Source organism: Malania oleifera, chromosome 2, assembly GCF_029873635.1.
Source record: "Malania oleifera isolate guangnan ecotype guangnan chromosome 2, ASM2987363v1, whole genome shotgun sequence".
In the NCBI taxonomy this organism is placed as follows: domain Eukaryota; kingdom Viridiplantae; phylum Streptophyta; class Magnoliopsida; order Santalales; family Ximeniaceae; genus Malania; species Malania oleifera.
This window is the reverse complement of record NC_080418.1, coordinates 135,946,504-135,968,741: the sequence shown is the minus strand read 5'-3', so window position 1 is coordinate 135,968,741 and position 22,238 is coordinate 135,946,504. Positions and strand designations below refer to the sequence as shown.

General features: G+C 37.1%; 1 protein-coding gene across 1 annotated transcript; it reads right to left on the bottom strand.

Annotated features, from left to right (window-relative positions):
* Positions 1-3,584: 3,584 nt before the first annotated feature.
* On the bottom strand, positions 3,585-22,238 carry LOC131148558 (uncharacterized). The gene is made up of 5 exons (XM_058098338.1): positions 22,108-22,238; positions 21,903-21,971; positions 18,798-19,411; positions 5,588-5,763; positions 3,585-4,476 (listed from the first exon to the last, which is right to left on the bottom strand). Exons 2-5 carry the CDS (start codon positions 21,922-21,924, stop codon positions 3,990-3,992), a joined length of 1,299 nt encoding a protein of 432 aa, XP_057954321.1. The 5' UTR covers positions 21,925-21,971; positions 22,108-22,238; the 3' UTR covers positions 3,585-3,989.

Genomic DNA, 22,238 nt, shown 5'->3' with positions numbered 1-22,238 from the left:
AAATTCATCCATTTCAAGTTAGAGGTTACAAGCTTGCATTAATTTAAGGAGAAGATAAGAAAACTATATTTTTATATTTAGTGGAAAAAACACACTAATCTCTAAATTTGACAAGTATTTTCTCAATTGATTAAAGCATGTAATACTATTCGGCAATCATTCCTTCAATAAGAAGTTATTACCAAAGGCATCCCAATAATAATACCTTCTACTTGTTGAGAATTTCACTTATAAAGTTTGTCCCACATTGGAAATGTGAGTATTTGATAAGTGATAATATACATGGTATAGTCCAAGACACAATGGGCTTAAATTTTTAGGTCAAGTTGGTGCTTGCCCATGTGTATCAAGCACACCGTTTGACTCCTCCAGTTGTAACAAGTGATATCAAAGCCGACAGCTCATAACTTTGGGTGCAGCTGTGTGTGACCGAGGCTAAGAAGGATCAACTAAGCTGCCAAGATGGATCTAAATTGGGTCAAGACGTAGGAGGTAGGATTGGTTTGGAGGCACCATTTGAAACACAATTTGAGACATGTAAGACGGCCCACTTGAGCAAGTTGTTAGAGAATTAATCTCGTGAAGGAGAAGATGACTTCCGTTCAAGGGGGAGCAGTTGGAACTTGCAAGTGAGGGAAAGATTGTTGAGAATTTCACTTGTAAAGTTTGTCCCACATTGGAAAAAAAAGTGAGTATTAATAACTTAGAATAAAGTTATATTGTTGTGAATAACTTAGTGAGTAAAGTTATTAATAACTTAGTGAGTATTATGTATTTTTGTGAATAAAGTTAAATAATAAGTCTCCTTGATAGTTGTTGAACGTATGATCTTTACATGATGCCAAATTATTTAAGAAGTAACAACTTTCAAAAAGTTGTATTGTTCATCTTGAATGTGAATTTTGGTCCAATTAGAAAAGAAAGTTAGAATTGATCATTTCTACCTAATAACTTGGTTTATGGCATTAAAAAATCATATAAAAATCTAAACATGAAAGGCCTAATTGGAGCCAACTTTATACAATATATATATATATATATACATATTCAAGTTCAGTCGCCTGCGCTTCCAACCTTAGTCACCTGAAGTCCTTAACCTTCTAAATATTTTCTTTTCTCTTAACAGGAACTCTTCCTTCTTTTGATTTATCATATTATCATTACTCCTTTACTTAGGCATTAAAGACTTTTTAACCTTTCTTTTGTTCTCGGGGTTACCCAAATCTATGGTCAACTCAATGCTCTTGGATTTACCACTTCTGGTGAAATTCTCTGACTGGGTCTAATTGATTTGTCTCGAAGAGTTGTGTAAACCTACTAACTCCTATTCTAAGGGCTGGTTTCCCCATATTATAAAACTTTAAACACAATCTGGCAATTAATCTGATGCATCTCCTATCTGGACTGCATCTTAACATGTTTTGCCATTCTCTTGTATTTACCTTAATCTGTAGAGTTTTTTGTACACTTTTGTCTTGGAGATCTACATGTAAATCTAGTATTATTTTGATCCAGGTTGCTCTTGAATGCAAATTAGCTCTTGCTCCTCGTAGTAAGGACCTACCAAAAATACCAATGCTTCCATCCATGACTGCTACAATGATGGGTAGATTTTGTCCTTTTCTAACCAATGGACTAATTCCAACTTGTATGATTCCATAATGGACATACCTTACCTTTTTATCCATGGCTTTCTAAACTTCTTGTGTAGTAAGCAATGGAACTACAAATGCCACTGCATTTATACTGGATACTTCTGCAGTTACCTCTTTCTCGATGACTTTTACAGTTTCTTTGTAAGGTATCTATGAGGTGTGGTATGCTTTAGCCCAATTGACTCTAAACATTCTCCATTCTTGGGAATCTCTTCCTACTAAAGGGATTTCTGTTTCTGCATAATGTATTAGATCTTCTCCTAATTATGCTAATGGAACTAGATTTGGTACATTTTCTGCTGGCTAACCTCAATTGGCTTAGCTTCAAATGAAAGGGAGATTGTTCTAGGGTTTCTTCCTTTGAATCTTCTCCTTTTGTATCTGAGTATTCTGAAAAAAATATAATAGATGTTGTCGTTATCTAAATCTATTTCTTCCCCCCCAAATAGTCTCATAAAGAAGCTCTGAAGAGTTTTCCATTAAGATGTTCTTAATTCTACCTTTTCTCTTCTCTGTTTCCAGACAGTCATTAGCCTTGTGACCTTTCTTACCACAAAACCAACAAAAGTTACATTCTGAAAGAGATTTTCCCTCTAGGCATTTAGGATATCTTCCATATCTTTTCTTAAAAGATTCCCTAACATCTTTCCTGACCCTATTAGGTCTAAGATATCTCTTTGAACATATGATTTTGTTAATTAATAGAGAATACATTTGAAAGTAAATAATTTATAATAGTTTCTTAACTAGTAACGCTTGCTTATGAGTATATGCAAAAAAAAAAATATAATGTCATAGAATTATATAACAAAAGCTACCGTTAAAAAATAACTCCAAAATTGTCAATTATAATAATATAATTCAAGCTAAGAGGAGGATATGTCATATCTATCATCAAAAAAGTATTTGTTGAACCATTTTGATTAAATAATTTGTACATTGATTGCAATTATATAAAGTATGCCGACAAATTAGGCTTTAATTCAAACACTTGGGATGTTTACCATTTGCAATAAAGTCATAAAGAATACACATGGAACTTGCACGTGTTCACAAGTTGAAGAACTTACCGGCACTGTTCTTATAGAAAGAAACATGTTTTCACATCTTCTTAACTATGAAGATGAAAAAACCTTTTTTTTCTTTTTTTTCTTTTTAAGGATACTCTAGGAACAAATCTAGTAGAGATGGGATGGAGACTTGTAGCTCAAAGGATTAGAGGATGTGGCTACTAACCATGATGTCAAGGGTTGGAATCCCTTTTCGCCCGTATCGGCCTAAGGGGGAAGGACGTTTCCCTCTCGGCAAGAATCTAAGGCTAGATTACCTTAATTAAACTAGAAAGGTTAACTATCCAATTCCTAAACTAATCCTAGATAAGATCACCAATTTCACTCTACACTAGATTGCCACGGAAGCTACTATCAATATTTACTTTCATCCAATCATTATTAGGTAACATAAACTTAGTTCACTAGATTCCTAGAATTTATCTCACAAAATAAACCGGAAATTATATAAGTCAATTATGCAATTTAATGTGAAGCTCATGTAAACTATACTTTCTAAAAGAAACTATAATAAGTGTAGGCAAATATAACAAAAATGTTCATAAATATTAATTTTAAATTAATAATATAATAATTATTTTGATGCAAAGTATATATATTGTTGAATTTGAAAAATTAAATCAATTGTACATTTAGTCAAAACTAAAACCATTTTTCCTTCTGGGTCGCACAATAAGAGAGGTCCAATCTTTTGAGCATTCAAAAAGAGTTAGGAAACCAAGAGCACTTGCATTAAAATTGTCGTGCATTAATTTAATTATGATTTTAAATTATTTAAATTATCTTCAGGCTTTCTTCCTTCATCTGAAAATCAAAAACAGTAAGAACAAAAATAAGCACACACCGTAAAAATAAAATGTGAAAACATGAAATCAGCAGACTGCTCATTCCCATTCAAAAGCAAAGATCCGGCTGCCATCTATCTCGCGAATTATTTAAAATAGTTAAAAGAAGACCATGCATTGGCATGGTACAAGCATCCTCCTATGTAAGCATAAACTATCCCACTCCCTTCTTTCCTATGAACAAGAAGACAGCTTTTTACAAGTTAAGAGCTCAGTTTTCCTAACAGACTTCTTTAATAGAGACCAAGCAGACAGCCACCTTCAGAGGCCACAATATATATGTACGGTCAGAAGCAGCAACCAAAAGGCTCATTTGCTTGCATAGGAGTCATCTCTCTCTCTCTCTCTCTCATCCATCTTTTTTTTTTGGGTCTTTTTCATTTTTTCATATGGGAAAGGATAATAATCCTCTGCCATACTCATGGAGAAGCCCATTCGAAATATGGACAAAGAGCACCACGGGTGGTGGTCCAGTTACCACATCCGAAGAAGAAGCTCCCATGCTTTGGTCCTGGTTTACGGACCATCCGCTTGCTGCTCTTCACTCCACAGTAGCAGTACATGCGTCGTTCTTTTATGGGGTCGACTGGCACTTGGTGGAACTGAATGAAGGGCGTCGGTGGGTGCTTCAACCTGTTCAAATGCTGCACAGGGCTAGACCTGCAATCCAGGAAATGCTGTGCTGTCAATTGCTGCTCAGAATATTGCCAGATCAGTGAGTTGGTTATGGAGAATCTAAATCCACGGTGCATGATATGAGTAAGCAAACGAGCAGTGTTCTTGGCATCATCCAAACCACAGTGAGCACGGCCTTCCCACACCAAGCCAGCCAGTTGAACGGCTTCTTTCAGGTTGCACCTTACCCCACCAAATACCTCATGAAACGGAACCTTCAAGTTGATCCATCTGGCAATTGATCGAGAAAAAAAGAGGTGCAAATCCATTAGCTTCAAGATATTGATGTGTTTATAAAGAAGAAACCGTTCTCATGCACAGCATCACAAAAAAAAATAATTAGGAGAGAATCAATAATGTTTTTTTGGGTCCATTGGGAGGCCAGATGGGCTTGAGCTAAGCAACAGGGCTAGCCCATCCAAACCCCTTCCCAAGCTTAGAACTCGGGAAATGTACACAGAGGATGTGAGTGGTGTCTAGGTTTAGAATTTTATTCTAATGATCGGTTAAATGCACCAAAGTGGTCTTAGATTGCATGGCGAACTCTACTGAGTGGTTTTGCAAACAAAATCTTAATGGGTATACAGTAACATCCTTTGTGCTAGTTGCAATAAAAAAGAAACAGGGCTATTTATTTGGGACGTAAAAAAGATACTGTGTAAACTACACTCTGACTAACATTTAGGTAAATATGAAATGTGCAATACTCTATAAATGGTGAAAAAAAATAATATATGCATATTTACTGTTTTTTGACAGAAAATATATATAAACCCCGAGTTCTTTCACCAGTAAAGCACAAGAGTAACAAGCCGTAAAGTATGCTTGGCTTCAATTTCTTGTCTCCAACCAAACATTCCTGAAGAAAATACAATTACTATTAATATAGTTGTGATGATACAATCTCTTTTGGGGCATTTGGACGTCCCATGAAGTTAAATTGCACCATTGTGTTTCCTAAATACAGATAGACCATTCAGAATGAGTAATGTGCAGGATTTTGCATTACTGCAGCCGGAAAAAAAATGGTACTCATATTTTATCACTCAGTCAAGAGGATATTATTTGGAATATCAACAGATGTAATCAAATCTAATAAAACATTATTTCAGTGAACATATAATTAATTAAACTTGATATTTTTTGGAGCGTTAACTGATATAGTCTTTTCTCATTAATTATTATTTCAGTAATCATATGATAATTTCATTTCATCACACCCATATGCATGTTGGAATCCCACATAGACAATGAACTAATTCATTAGTATGGAATGTCCAAAAAGCCTCCAAGAGAAACAGCTTATTTATTTCAGACAGGTATTCAAATCATTTTCATTTACCGGTTGAAATATGGTGGCTTCCGGATCTTCTTGTATCGACACTCAGATTCTAACATCACACGACAATCCCAGTTTGACCATGTCACGACAGCAAAGTTGGTGTGCTTAATCCCCTTCTCTTCCAGCCATTTATCATGCATAAGGAGAGCTTCACTCAAAAGAACACCTTTGTCCACCTGAAACAAACAAGTACAGCAAGAAAATTGGCAAGCTTGAGAACCATTGTGAATCTGCCAGATATAATTAAGTAAAATAGAAACAAAATGAGTTTCTATGAAGAACTCAAGCAATGACAATTTATTTGCAAAGATCTGCATCCAAATCCACACTTACACAACCATGCCACTGCCCTCATAGCATATAATCCCAAAACCGACTGTTATGTCATTTCTTTCGATTCATAAAGTACGGGAAAACCAAAGATGCTTCTCTAAATAATGATAAGCTTGAGTAAATAAAGGAAGATTACATAGTCATTCAAACATATGGCATTGTCCAGAAAAAATAGCTATTTTCTATATTGGTGAAATGAAATTATAGCATTTTAAACTTGCGAAATTCACAATTTTCATCCAGGAGATTAGCGCTGTGGGACATGAAAATGCATCTCAACATGGAAAGTTGGGACCATTTACTAGTGCATATGTCATGCAACTCAAGTTCAAATTTTCAGGAGATGACCAAAACAATTCAAGCTGAAAAAATCTATTTATTGCTTTATACACTGTTCCACAGAAGTGTAAAAAGAAACCAGAATTCCAAAAGCATCGACAAGGGAAGTAAAAGCCTAATAAAAGACATTCAGTATTACGATAAAACATAATAGAATCTTTGCCTTGTAGTACAGCTCAATCTAAGATTACCTAAAGATGTAGGGAAACTGTGGAGATCAAGCAGGGTCTAAACTCTAAATCATTATGAGTGGGCTTGGATGTGGTTGTGTCATCAGCAGTATTACTCATATTGATAGAAATGCAATGATATACAGAATGACAGCATTGAAACCTGTATATAAGACGTAAATATTGAGAATAATAGAAAACAAACAAACATTCAACAATCATAAAAAAAGAACAAAACTTTGATAATATATCATAGGCACTAGAAGTTCTGACGCAGCCAGCATAGAAGATTTTATTTCTGGTTCCGTTATTTATATATATATATATGGTACTTTTATTAGGATTATATCTTCAAGATTCTAGGTTGTTATCATTTAGGAAACTAGTATTTTGACTTAGTTAGGTTTCTTAATTAGTTCCCTTATCCTCCAAGCATTATAAGCATATAAATGGCCCATGTATTAGTTTTTGTTTAAAATTAGGTTACTGAGCATTGGTCCTGCATCAAGTATACAACATGAGTTACCACAGCAGTCTACTCTCTTTCATGCTACTATTAACACATTTTCTAGATTATGCAAAAATTATGAATACAGCATTTGCGCGTGTGGAGGGCAGCGGAGAAATTATTTTTTCTTTTTCCAGAGAAATAAATTACACTAGCCAACGGAAAATATGTCATTATCTTGCATACACCCCGCCGGGGGGGGGGGGGGGGATTATATTTTTATGTCATGAACAAAGTTCAAAACTGTATTCAATTCAACACTTAAATCAATCCACACAATACAAAGTGCAAACAACTTTGAACAATTATCAAATATATTGAAGAGAGATGAAAAAGATAAATATATATAGTTGCTTCTTTCAGCTCTTTGAGAGGAAAACAAAATTTTTCATAATGCACTTCTTTCAGTGTTCTAGGGCTTGTCAAAGGAACGTAACTTGAGTATTCTTTCAGGGGAGAAGATTCCATATTGGTTGGTGTGGGAAAAGGTGCTTTTTATGGCTTCTTTGTGGTGTGTGGGCAACAGAAATTTCAAGGGGATGTGTTTTTCAGATGTTCAGCGTGATTGGCAGTCCGTTCTAAGGGCGTGCAGATTTCAGTTTGCTGTTTTTATTTTTTGGGCTTTCTTTCCTTTTATTTTATTATATTTATTGTTTTTTCTGAGGATTCCCAGATTTCGTTAAGGGGTCTTCTCCCCTGATTATGCATTCTTTCTATTTCTAATGAATTTCTTTTTCTATCAAAAAAATGTTGCATCAGTATAAATGAATTGCGACAATTCAAAGTTCAACAAATTTGAAACATATCAAGGAGGTTACATAGTTCTCGAGTTCTCCTAATCATGCTGCATACAGAAACAAGAACCAGTAAACCAATATGCATCCTCAATCAAAAAGGACCCGCAGAAACCTTAATGGGAGCTTATACAGGAAAGGTAGAGAAAAAATATATTAGAGTGCAAAACACCCAATTCATGGAATGGGAATTGGATCACAGTACAGCAAAAGATCCAAAATGAGGTATGTTAGGGGCAAACTTACATATGAGTATTGGTCAAAACTGTGTAATGATACATGTATATTTAACAAAGGGTGTTAAGGTGTTTCTAAATCAAAAAGAGATTTAATTGATGAAAATTATAGATTGATAATGATTAAAAATAAGACTGTACTGCAATAATGCTCCATGTTTACTAATTCAATTATGTCATATGTAAAATAGTGAATCACACTCTGGATTGCTAGATCTAGTGTTCAAGAATGAAAATGCACCACGCTTCAAAACATTCCTACTAGTTCATGATTTGCTGGGGTGTTAGCATTCCCTGGCAATTAACAAACAATATAAAACATATTACGTCCCAATAACTATACAAATATATCCTTTACTCAAGTTGCTGAAGTAAGACTGTAAGAGGAAATGTCTCTATCAATGCACATGCAGCAGACAAACTTCAAGAGACAAAAGGAAGTCTGCAGAACATTAAACTTTTCGCTTGCCAGAGAATGTTCTAAATTGCAGTTAACCATTGGAGGATTAACTTATGCACCCATGGCCAGGGGTACTATTATATCAGTATCAGCTCCCAAGAACTATAAATTACTTCCATGGTGTAGCATGTAGATAATACTTTCTATGAGACTAAAAGTTTATTTTTTGGCAAATGAGCTTTCATTTGTAGAGGACCACACTATTACACTCAATTTAGTAAATTTTTTATTTCTTTCACTGGTTGCACGATAAATAAGTTCATAAGGTTACACAGTTACACTGCAATATCTTGCTGCACATTACTTACAAAAATTGTTGCCCGTAAAAGACAGCTTTCATTACTTTATTTAACCATACATGCAATATCCAGTGCCAATGAAGGGAGTTTAGCGCATGATCCTGAAACCTTAAACATTAATGAAATGTACAAAGTGAGAAAATTTCATGAATGGCCAGTTAACTTTAGCAGTAGTTTTAAAAGAGTCAATGAAGTTCAATTTGCAATTCATTATGCAATGAACTTTAGACATTGTTCCAATGTCATCCAATACAACGATCTCCAGTTGTTGACAGAATGATATCCTGACATCTTAGTTAGCCATCAGAGTAAGCTCTTGTTTTTTCTTTTCTTTTCTTTTTTTCTTTTTTAATCAGTAAAGAGAAATTTATATTAGCAGGGCTTCCAGGGGATGCCAACCCATGTACAAAACATCCATAACTCAGTAGAGTGTCGCAAGCACCTAGGATTACACCATGATCATTAACAATTTGCCCACTAAACCAGCTGGAAACAACAGCAATCCACTGTTCTTTGCAAATCTGAAGCAGAGTAGTTGTATCTTTGAAGGCTCTCTTATTTCTTTCTTCCCAAGCACACCAAAAGATGGCAAAAGGGATGAGGTACAAAGCCTATTGCTTCTCCTTGGTGACTCTGATGTCTTTCCAAGCCCAACTCACCCCTCCAACTGAATTTGCCGTGACCAACAGCTGTCCAGTCCAGGATAGAATCAAATCCCACAAATTCCTTAACCAGGAGAAGTGGAGAAGAATGTGGTTGATTGATTCCGCATCAACCATACATAGAAAGCACCAATTTGTGACTGTAAGCCCTCTTTTCTGCAGATTGTCAAGGGTTAAAATATTTCCACATGTGGATTCCCGCACAAAAAAGGCAACCTTTGAAGGGCCTGCTGTCCACCAAATGCGAACCCAAGTGGAGTTGTTGTAATTTGTTCCCATCCAGGGAGCTTCTTGTAGAAAGATTATACAGTGAAAACACCATTTTTGTCCAAAGCTCATTTTGGTTCATTGGGGATGTTTAGGTAATGGAAATTATAGAGAATTCTGTAAAACTCAGAGAGTGGATGAAGTTCCCAATCTGCCAAACTCCTAGTAAAAGGAATATTCTAGAAAATTCCTTTATCAGTGATTTTGAAGATGATGACTGATAAGGGCATTTTTGTCACAAGCCAAGTTGCAGAAGGAAGGAAAGACAACTCCTAAGTCTAAGATTACTGTTCTCACACCAAACATCATGCTAGAATTAAACATTGGCTCCATTTCCCACTTGAAATGTCGTAAATTGGAAAAAGTCATCTCATTCTTTCCTAACGAATTTCCAGACTCCCACTCCATAGGGTTCCCTACTATTGTGTGCTGTCCAACCATTATGCTCAAGCCCATATTTAGAATCAATAATATCCCACGAAAAGTGGTCTTTCTCCTCTGTGAACCTCCAAGGTGGGCTTTATTGAAAGGATTTTTCAGCCCCAAACCTCCCAAACAAATTGGTTGTTTAACCAGTCCCACCTAACAAGGTGATATTTAACTCCTCTCCTAAGCTTCCCTAAAGAAATCTTATCTGAATTCCCTCCAATCTCTTCACAACTAAAGTCGGTAATGGAAGGAAGGGCATGAAATACTAGAAGATTCATCAAAGTGCTCCCAATGAGGGTGATTTTGCCTCCTTTTGATAAGAAATTTCTCTTTTATCATGTCAATCTCCTTTCAAAATTCTCAATAATAGGGGTCACAAACTCCCTTGTCTTTGAATTTAGCTCCAAGTGGGAGACTGAGGTAATTACTGGGAAAGGATCCCATCTTGAAACATGGATGACCAGCAAGGAAGGTTCCCCCCATGTTCTCTCCAATTGGAATAAGCTCACTTTTACCATGGTTCACTTTCAAGTCTGAGACAGCCTCAAACCCTAACAAAATGTCTTGGAGGTCAAGGATATGAAGGGGATCATCTTTGCAAAAAATGATAGTGCCATCTATGATAAGCAGATGAGAAACTTCAGTAAGCCCTCCATTTCTGCCCACCTTGAGACCTCTAAAGATCCCTTCTACATCCATAACCAAAATAAACAGAAAAGGGGGCAATAGATCTCCTCGTATCAAGCCTCTCGAGGAGTGAAAGAAATCAGAAGGGCAGCCAATTATAAGCACTGAGAAGCTTGAATTTTGATGCATTGAGCAATCCAACTACACAAAAGCTCCCCACAGTAAGCTCTTGTGTCCCACCCACAAACATTAGCCACCTCATACACTTCCCAACTGCATCTGCACGAGCATTAAGGATTAGGATTTTGTTCATTAGGGATCAAAATGCTTTTGATGAATCTTCTCACATTTTACAAGGGCTCACTTGGAGGGCTAACTATGAACCTATGGTGCTAGGAGAGTATTTCATCAACAGAATATGGTTGTTGCATATCAGATGAATTGAAACAATGTGCAAAGTTCAATGCATAATATTGTGCAAATTGAAGTTCAGTGACCAATTTGAAAGTACTCTTAAAGTTCAGTGGCCATTCATGATATTTACCCCCGTGCAAAGTCTACATTCAGCCTTGTCGCTACCGTGCTTATTATTTCATAGCATTGTCAACATGTCATATTTTATATTTCATAAAATCCACAATCAAAACACAGCCATCAAATGAGTCCTTTCCTAGCCCCACTAAAGCTTTGTCATCACATTACAAATTAAGAGCACATTCCTCACATTAAGACTGGATCCTTGCCCACTACTCCACAATCTCACCTCCACAAATCACCATGCATGCACTTTGATCAATTTAACAAATTATTACTACTTGATAATCTTAAACTTGGCGGTAGAGGTATACACGGTTCGGTTCGGTTCGGTTTTTGCCAAAACCGCCAACCGAACCGAACTCCTCGGTTTTCAAAATGACTGAACCGAAACCAAACCGTGAACTTTGCGGTTCGGTTCGGTTATTTTCGGTTTTACCAAATTTTGAATAATCAAAACAACACTAATACAGAGCCTGGGCTGCATCAACAGCCACAGCCCAACAGCCACAGCCCATTATGTCATTTTATAACTCTTAGGCCAAGGCTTTAGTTGCAAAGCCCAAAACATGAGATAAAATATATAAGGTGGGGATATATTTCTCTTCCCATTTCCAACCGATCTGGGATGGCTACTTGGCTAGCATGTGGTTCCTGCATGTGCCTTGCCCTCTTTGCAGTTCGCCGGTGGCCTCTCTCTCTCTCTCTCGCAAACACACACACACAGAGATGGGGCGTGTGCACTGCACACCAAGAAGACGGTGAAGAAATCTCCCACCGCCGTCGCTGTGCCGCCTCGCACGCCGGCTGCTTTTTGCCTCCGCCTCCGCCGCCGCCCTTGCCGCTTGACGGATAGCTCTCAAATTCCCCTTTTTCGTACACCGGAGGCAGCTCCGTCCGCCATCTCTCTCTCGCAAACACACACACACACACAGAGACAGAGATGGGGCGTGTGCACTGCACAGTCTGCACGCCAAGATGGTGAAGAAATCTCCCGCCGCCGTCGCTGTGCCGCCTCGCATGTCGGCTGCTTCCACCTCCACCTCCACCTCCGCCGCCGCGCTTTCCGCTTGACGAATAGCTCTCGAATTCCCCCTTGTCGTACACCGGAGGCAGCTCCGTCCACCATCTCTCCAGGCTCCAGCTTCGACCTCAGTCCTTCCACAATTCCACGCTTCCGTCCAAGCTCCACTTGTCCAAATTCCGCATATGTTACAGGCTCTCTCAATTGGGCCAAGATGTCCGGCCCGCTCGTTTTCAGTTTAATCATGATTATTTTTTATTAATTCGGTTTTCGGTTTTTTCGGTTCAGTTTTGGTCCAAAACCGAAACCAAAACCGAATTTTTTTATATTTCAAAACTGAAACCGCAAACCGAAAAACCAAACCGAAATGTATTTCGGTTCGGTTTCGGTCCGGTTTTCGGTTTTTCAGTAAATTTTGTACACCCCTACTTGGCGGGCAGTTTGAGCTTGCCAGCTTAGATTATGTCCTTTCTAAGTGAAAACATGAACAAATATTTCACATTGAAATAAATTTGCCATTCACCAATACAAGTTTTGGTCCTTAAAATGGTAGAAAAAATAAGTAACATAGGGTTATGCTAGACAAAATAACCAAACATAGGGTTTATATGTTTCAGAGTTTTGAAATGAATGACAAGAAGCCAAGAAAATAAGGTTCACCAAAAATAAATTGAACTCAATTTATTCACACGACTATGACGATGATCACTAAAATTTCACTGTAATTTTTCCAGAACTCCATGTTCAAAACCACTATAACAGTTATGGTTGGCTCATCCATATCAGTTGGATGATGCAATTCGAATCCAGTAAAATATTAAGGAATTGCATACACCTACTAACAAAGACTGAAACATTTTGAAGTATGGCCATATGCACATCAAGGGCAAGTTGCTGCAAATTTATAGAAGTAGGGGTAAGGCTGGTAGTGCATACACTATAATGACCCTCCCATACCCTCACAAAGCAGGGAGCCTTGTGGCCCGAGGATGCCCCTTTTTTTGTTGCAAATTCGTAATGGGATGGGGGTGGAACATAAAGCAAGGGTCCATAGTGGGCCAAAGAGCACAAAAAGCAGGCCTCGGAAACTAATATTTCCAGCAGAATGGTATTAAGGATTCTTATCAAACTAGCATTCAAGATTCTTTCAATATGTAAATGTCTACAGATAGTTCATATATGAACTATTTTTAAATTGATCTTTTACCATTCTCAGTTCCTTCAACCTCCTCCCAAGATCAATAATCTCACTGTGTTCTAGAACCATACAATTTCAAGAAGGTTTCTAAGCTTAAGATTAATATTGGAAAGAGCGGTATTGCAGCTATCAATATGCCTATCGTGAGTGTTAGGGAGTTATCGGAGGTGGGTTGTAGTGTTCTGGATTGGCCACTGTCCTATCTTTCTGCTCATTTCACTATTGATCGTTGTTCTTCCACAAAGCTTCTCCAACCAACACCTTAAAAACCCGCTGGGATGCTTTTCCCATCCCAATTCAACCCTCAAGGTTTTGTTAATTAGTGCCCTACCATATTTCATTCTGTGAAAAAGAAAAATCTATCCTACCAAAATGGATGAGAAACCATCACAAAAGCTAAGGTAACCCACCCCCCACCCCCCCCAAAAACACCCACTTTTTATACTTACAGATAGAAGGATATCCCTTCAATCTAGACAGTACGCTTGAGAGTTGAGGCATTCCTCCTTCATCGAAACTAACAGCCATGACAAAACAAAATCAAGAAAGAGAAGGATTAGAGAGAGAGAGAGAGCAACATTTTGTCCTCCCAAGCATTACTTTATTATTTAGTCCCGTTTTTAGTGGGATTAGAAAAGTCATGCACCCCCACCAAAAACTTCAAGTTCTTTAGTTGTTTTCTTGGTTTTTTTATCATCTTATAACATTGTCCTTTCATGAACTTTGGAAGATCCCCACCTATCCCTAACTCTTTTATTTAAATTGGGACCAGAAAATAATGCATGCACTTGTCATTTGAGTTTTAAAAAAAAAATCCTAAGTAAATAATGAACACTTGAAAAAGTAAGACCCAGCCCTCTTTGTCACAGAACCTCCTTACTAGGCAATGTTTTTGTCTCGCAACCTCGATTTGGCATTTCTTGCACGGAATCTTTACGGACCCTAATTTCAATCATGGCAGAATCTTGCTCCCATAATGCAAGTACCACCCTCCCACCAATACAAATCTCAAACTAGTTTTAGTAGGCCACATGAGAGTTAAGAGTTTCTTATTTATTTAGGGTTAATAAAAACAAAGTTCCAATGTAATTTCAAAACTTTAGGCATTGCTATTAACATGTTTTATAGATTTATACAAATTTTTCAATATCATATATAACTTAAATAGGAGCTTTGCTATTGCTTCCACACCTCCCTGCACCCAGTCTTGCTTCCATTTATGCCCCTTGTAAACATGGCCCTGCTAGGGCCATTCTTTGAGCCCAAAGTCTCATCCTAAGCACATTCCTTTATAGGGCTAAATAGTAGGGCTTAGGCCCTAATAACCAACCATTTGATGGTGGGAGCTTAATTGGGCTTGGCCTTAGCTTTGACTGACACCATAACAAAGTCCTAGACGAGACCATCCTGGCCCATTTTGCACCCCTAATAAGGAGCACACAAGCATTCAAACAGTTTTTTTAACGATCGACAATTAACGAGCTTGGGTGGTGCCTCGGAATTTTAGAGATGTCTTGCTCATGAAGCATAGGGTTTTTGGCTCAAGTAGAAAGGCCGGTGTATTATGGATTGGAGCAATTTCATACCCTACACACCCTTTGGATCAAGAGGAACACAAGAATCTTTAAACACCACATGTCTTGCCCTAGTCTCTTATGGGATAAAGTAGTGTTGTTGGATTCATCATGGGCCCAGTCTTTAGATGTCTTTGGGGTTTATTGTTGTCCGATCTTCAAAAGGATTGGAGTCCAGCTCTTTTGCAATGTTCTGGCTATAGTTCATTGTATCTTGAGGAGATCTTGTCCTCTTCCATGGCACATTATTTTGTTTCTTAATACAAATTTTCTCTTATCCCAAAAAAATAACAATAAAAAAGAGAGGCATTTGTTGTTGGAGGGGTGTTACCGTGTTAAGCCTCAACTTAGATGCAAATAAAACCTTGTTCACAACTTCTACAGATCTAACAGAAGGCAAGAACTTAGTTCTTATTATCTACAATCACAACATAAGCTCCTCCCGCTCTCCTACAGTCTTATTATCTACACCGCCTCCCCCCCCCCCCCCCCCTTTCAACCCCCCAAACCCAAAAATAATAATAAGAAGAAGAAGAAGAAGAAGAATATATAAAAAGCATGAAATCATTTACATTCTTGTTTTCAATCAACTATCAATAAGCTCAAAGGGAGTTTTTCTCTTGGGGGGGAGGGGAAGGCATTGGAGAAGGTAAGTAGGTCGAAACATATATGCAAAAGTAAATAATAATTCCTTCATGAATTTTCAAAGATATAGCAAAATAAAGTTTTTCTTATTATCTAATTATCCAAAAAATAGGTTTCTCCTCCGATTACTACTAAAGATTTCTAGAATGTACAACACAATGCAAGCACACATCATTAAAATAGAAAATGAACTTCCTACAACTAAGATCACCACCACCGTCATAATATGATTAACACATATTTGCCTCCCATTAAAAAACAAGGATTCCAGTATGCAATAAGTTTAGGGATTGTAGGTTGCAGAACATCCCATTGGGTAGTGCGTTGTTTCCTTGGTGTATTGGAGGGGAGCGTTCTGTCTCTAGCTGCTTGGAAGTTCCTTTTTTTAATAGTGACTGGGAGGATGAGTTTCCTTATGTGCTTTCTAGGCCTACATCAAACTACCTTTTTTATTTTTCAACAGTTTAATAAGTTAGGTGGTGGCACCCTACTCCTGTTCATTTTGAGAATGTTCGGATGCTCACCAGTCATTCTGTTATTTGGAGGAGGATACATTGAGAGACATTCAGTGATGGGAAAGGAAGCTTTGAAGAAGTTGATGCATCTCAAAGAGGCTCGAAGGTTGGAATTAAAATGTCTTCTTTTTTTGGGTGATGTTAGAGCTGAGAGGATACATATTTTGCATAAGATTTGGAGTCTGACAAGGAAGAGGATTCCAAGGTGCTGTTTAAGGCTAAGGCTTCAATTCATGTTTCTCTTGAAAATGAGCTGGATGATATGCTTTTAAGGAAGAAAGGAAAGGAAGTGGAAACTAAATCTAAGTTGGTTAAGAAATGAGATAAAATCTTCATTAGGAACAAGATCATTGTAGGCCTATGAATGAAAGTTTGAATTGCTGTCCAATCTTCAATGATTAAGCGGCATGATTGGAGAGGCCTTTTAAGGAGGGGGTTAAAAGCGCACTGTCAGCGATGGATTGAGATAAGGGTCACAGAACAGATGGCTTTAGTAAGGCATTTTCCACGATTGAGGAGATATGGTAAGGAATGAGTTATATGAAGGCCTTTTAGGAGTTTTATGTTTGGGGTCAGCGGGTAACTAGTAGGAGAATTAATTTTTAACTTTTACTTTGTTCCTTAAAAAGGGTTGTTTTGTTAAGGTGCAGCACTTCAAGCCTATTAGCTTGCTGATTAGTGTAAGATTATTGCTAAGGTTTTTTTTTTTTTTTTTTGGGTTGAAGAGTTGAGATCCGCTTTCTGTCACACTATTTCTATTCTCAAAGTGCTTTCATTGGCAGTAAACAAATTTTTTATGTTGTATTGGTGGAGAATGAGGTGGTTGCTCTTAAGCTGGATTTTGAAAAAGCTATGATCAACTCAGTTGGAGTTCTTTTTTCAGTTAAGTTTGGTTAGAAGGAGCTTCCTACTAGGTGGAGTTGGAAAAGACTACTTGTCTACTTCTTTTGTCATTATAAACAGGGAACCTAAGACCTGGTTTACAGCTTCTAGGGGAGTTTTGGTAGGATGACTTTAGTTGCCCTTTTTTTACTTGTCCTTTTAGTGGATGTTTTGATAGTAATGGATGAAGGCACCGTGCACGGGATTAGTATGGCAGCAAGATGTTGTAATGCCTCACTTGTATTTTCTTGATAATACCATACTTCTTGGGTAATGATAGGATGTTCCAGCAATATTCTTATGCTCTTTCAGATTTTTTTTGAGAGTTTCTTCAATTTTTCGGTATCTGGTGTTTGCATAATAATCAACGTGTCATGATAGTTGGCAGGGTGCTTTGCTGTGTTTCAATGGGCGTATCACCTTGATTTGGGCATGTTTCCTCCATTCCTCTTTATTTTTTTGTCCATGTTTAGAATTTATTTTAGGTGATATAAAGAGGATTATGAGTGGCTTTCTGCGGTCAGGAGTGGGTGAGAGCGAGGATCCTTGGTTAGTTTGGAGATTGTTTAGAAGTTTAAGGAAAAAAGAGTTTGGACCCTGCGCCTTGATGTCTAAAAATATTATTCTGTTAAGTGGTTGTGGCAGTTTCCCCAGGAAATTAATTCCCTTCAGAATAAGCTGATTAAAAGCAAATTTGGCTTGCAGAAGAAAGGTTGGGATGCTAACACTGGTATTTCAGCTACTCATAAGAATCCTTAAAGATTCGTTTCACAAATTTCCCTTGCTCTATCCTTTTATTAAATATAAAGTGAGTGATGGCAAACATATTGATTCTTTGCTACATAATGCACCTATTTCTTCTTCCATGACTGTCAAGGGGTAGGGGATTCTGTTTCCTAGAATTTTAATTTTTCATAGAAGCTTAATAATCAAGGAGTGGAGCTTTCTTTACTGCTCAATTTATTGGATGCTCTTTGACCTTTGTTTATTAGGGATTCTTGGGTCTAAATATGGTTTTACATGATTTATGGTAAATCAATTTTCAAACATTTGATTTGATCCTTCATGCCTTTTCCTTTTGGAGAGCTAATTTCCAAGGTCAAAGCATTTATTTGACTGGGGCTAAAACTAATAATCTACTGCAAAGGGGAAGCCTATTGAATTGCTCAGCCACAAGGTCAAGGCATTTATCTTATGTTTCCTCTTCTTCTAGTTTTTCTTTTGCATTATTTTTGCTTGATGATTTATGAGAATATCTTATTCTCTGCTTTGTATATCTTCCTTAAGTTTATATATTTTCTCCTCTCTCTCTAATAAATTTCTTTGTTTATCAAAAAGAATATTTTAATATTAAAAAAAAGTATATTTGTCATAATAACATCTGTCAAACAATCTCATCATCTTTGTCGTGTCTTCTTGATGATTAACAGCCAAAAAATCCACCACTAATCCTATTGTTTGGAGAAATTTGAAATTCAAGCTACATCCTACAAACCTGCTCTCTTTTTTCTTGTGGTGATTTTTCAATTTTTTTTTTTTTTCCCTTTTGGGTGGGGGGTGAATTTGAGGCAATTTTAGTCATCACTCACTACACTTCCAGGTAGGGTAAAGGGTTCTTACAAAAAAAAGAAAAAGAAAAAGAAAAAATTGCATAGATTTCTTTGTCTCAAACTAGAAGTTGAAAGAAAACTACTTGCATTGAATCTTTACATGCCTGAATTTGCTGAATGCCGGTAAGCTCCTTGCAGAAATCACTCAGAAGTTGATTGCAGGTTGGCCGCACATATATTTGGAAAGAATCTTCAAGCTGTCCAGTCACACTGTTCACTATTACAGATGGGAACTCAATAATCTCTTGCGGATGAGGGTTCTTCTCTTTGTCGCAGGTTGCCTCAAAGTCTATGACCACAAAATATTGAAAGTCCTGGAATTGGAAATCCCGTGGGTAACTTTGGGGTGGCATCTTCAAGGGCATGTATTGAAATTGATTATCCATGGAAAAGCAGTACTCGTGATTCATGGGATAGAAATGGTTTTCCAGCACATGTAATTTATTTTGTTGTGTCTTTTGAATGTCAGGATGGTAAGCTGACCAAACATAAAATTCCGGCTGGTTTGGTGGCCTATGGTAGCCTTCATTAGGAGATGTAAAAGACTTGCTGCTCAATGGACTCTCAGGTTCCATAGTACCACCTCTTGGAATGGTACTTGTTCTCTCTTTAAAATTTGAGGGCCCTTCCTGAAAATTCCCAGTGTATTGCAGATTGGAAGGGAACATCTTGCCTTGGAGGCATCTCATGGATGCCTCACGGTTACTTAGCATAGGTTCTGCAGCAAAGAAATACCAGAAATTAATAACAATATCTTGGTGGGAAAATTTTACAAAGAGAAAAAAGACTTGTATCTTCATTATATAAGAAATCACACTTAGGTACGCAACATAAAACAGTGACAGGAAATCACACTTTTGAAGTATGAAAAATAATATCTTGAAGTCATGTAACCTTCACCAAAAGAAATTTCACATTTCCATTTTATGGAATCCAGCGCAACATGGGTGTGTGCGTGCATGCGCGTCTGTACATGTGTGTGTGTGTGTGTGTGTGTGTGTGTGTGTCTGTGTGAGAGAGAGAGAGAGAGAGAGAGAGAGAGAGAGAATTTTTATCACAACAGCAATTCTCTGAAATATTAAAGACGAGAATTATTTATTGATTGAAATATGTCTTATCTAGAGGGATGTCCTAGCATAGCCACCAACATAATCTACGACAATGCCATACATTTTTTAGTTCAATATTGCCAATACTCCAACGTAACCCAACAATCCCCAACTCCCTACCCCAGCTAACATTTTAAGCACCAAATTTAGATTTCTTTTGGTAATAATTCCATTCATATAAAGAATTTATAGATTAATCATCCCTCTTAACAATTCCACAACTAAGATGTTGCAAAAGCTACAAGACTTCCATCATTCTCGCCAAGTCAAAATCACCAAACGTAGATCTTGGAAAATCACTTACCTAGGCTTTATTCCCCCTGAACCATCATGTTTTTAATTATATCATCCCAGCACAATCAACTACCCCTGATTGAAACAAGTGAACTCCATTACAAAGGATAGGCTTGGTGCAAAATGTTCAACCTTACTACCAATGTGGGAAGATGCTTAAAAACTCATTATCCTCCATTGATCACTGCCTGCAGTTTCCATGCCCCTTTTTTTTTTTTTTCAGTATTTCGGAACCATACGATGTGATGATATTATATTGAAAGCACAATACTTCCCAAAGTATGAGTAAGAACAATGCCAGATACATGAATAATGATATTTTTTCAATTAGTCTAATTTCCAAGTACCAAATAATCCAATAACACTGCCACCATATTTATTTTTTTTTCCTCACATAAATAAAGGAAATAAATTCGTCCACAAAATTCTATGGAATAACCATTTTCAATAAAGTAAACTAAGTTATATCATGTCCTCATGACTCCCTCAATCAAAATGGAATCAAGATTTGTAATTTTTTATTATTCCCTTAAAACTAGCAGAGACAACTGAGTGCATGTTGTTTTGCCTTTGATTGCATCCCAGTTTGCCAGTCCCTTAATTTTGAACCAATTTGATGAAGCAGGAATATATTCTCTTAATGCCTCGGAATTGCTGAAATACCACCCCCATCATTTAATAACCCTCTTATTCATTAAGAAATGAGCTTTTAAATTCAGAACTTGAGCTATGCTATAACACTTTATTTTATTAAAAAAAACAAGAACATGAATCGCAAAAACTTGTAATCTCCATTCACTACAAACAATAGGCAGACCCACATTTTGGATACAACTCCTGATCATTTCTTTTATAAAGCATATTTATCTTCACTAGAGGCAAGAGCTAATTGCTGAGAACCTACAGCCAAATGCATTCTTTGTTTGTGGAAATATTATATCAGGACATAATACTTAATGCAGATGAGGAAATCAACGTTGATGACCATATATCATTGTGGGATGTGGAATGGTGGATGAGAACTCAGAAAAATGGAATAATGGAATCTTTAAGAAGAAAATATTAATTGACAGATGGGTGAATGCTTGCCAATATTTCCAAGCAAAGTATAACAACTAATTTATTTCTAGTGTCATTAAATTGCACAAGCAAGTATGCAATTAGCACAATAGAACACATTTAATTTTCAAGGCAACTAGATTACATTGAAAATCAATGCTAATGCTGTTGGTTTTTTGCTTGTTTCTTCACTTATATGAAACTATAGAGCAGTAGCCTACTTGAGCATTAAGAAAAACAATAGGCTACATGCTGTGGTTCACAGAAGAAACATTAATAAGATGATCAAAATGGCAAGTTATAATTTCTTCCTTTCCCCACTACATGAAATAAGTTCAGTTGGCATATAAATCAGAAAGTACCATAATAACTGAACCATTAAAACTCAAACTGAGCATCACCCACCATTTTCATAATTTACATTTACCATTCCACTTCGAACGCACCAATGCCCTTTCACGCGGCACTTTTTCCTACAGATAAATCGCAAGGGGGGGCGGGGAGGGGGAAGGACAGAGACAAATAAAAAATGGCGATCGAAACTCCATCAAAACCCATCTTCCTATCGTATAATTAACAACAAAATAACAAAAACTTGATACTTTGAAGCCCATTGAAGTCCCAAAATCAATGCAACTCGATCATAAAGAACAACAATAAACCCGAATATACACACAGAACATATTTACTGAAACAAAAACAGAAACGGAGATCAAGAGATCGCGTGCTCGTATAGAAAAATCACACCTTTGCGTTCAAGGGCCATCATGATCACACATAATCAGGCACGTCAGATCTCCCTCCACAACTTTCCACCTGAATTAATCAACCAATTAACAAAAACGACAGGAGAAAAAAAAATACGATTTAGATCATCATTAAGAAGCAAAAGAACAGGAAAGGAAAAAGAAGAACAAAGAAGAAATTGTAAAATTTGGCTGCGAGAACTTACATGCTGCGATTGAGGAGGAGGGGGAGTGCGTGGAGAGGGCGGGATTGGTCATATCAGCAGTTCGGGCATTGGTGATTGTTTGGAGACGGAGAAAAGAATAAGGAAAGAAGGAGTAGACCCCACGGCACTAA

Excerpts from the sequence above, each read along its gene's own strand:
- LOC131148558 (XM_058098338.1), bottom strand. The coding sequence starts at position 21,924 with ATGATGGCCCTTGAACGCAAAG. Across the intron at positions 19,412-21,902 it reads GATGGCCCTTGAACGCAAAG|AACCTATGCTAAGTAACCGT; the intron begins GTGTGATTTTTC and ends TCTTTGCTGCAG. Across the intron at positions 5,764-18,797 it reads CCGGCATTCAGCAAATTCAG|GTGGACAAAGGTGTTCTTTT; the intron begins GCATGTAAAGAT and ends TGTTTGTTTCAG.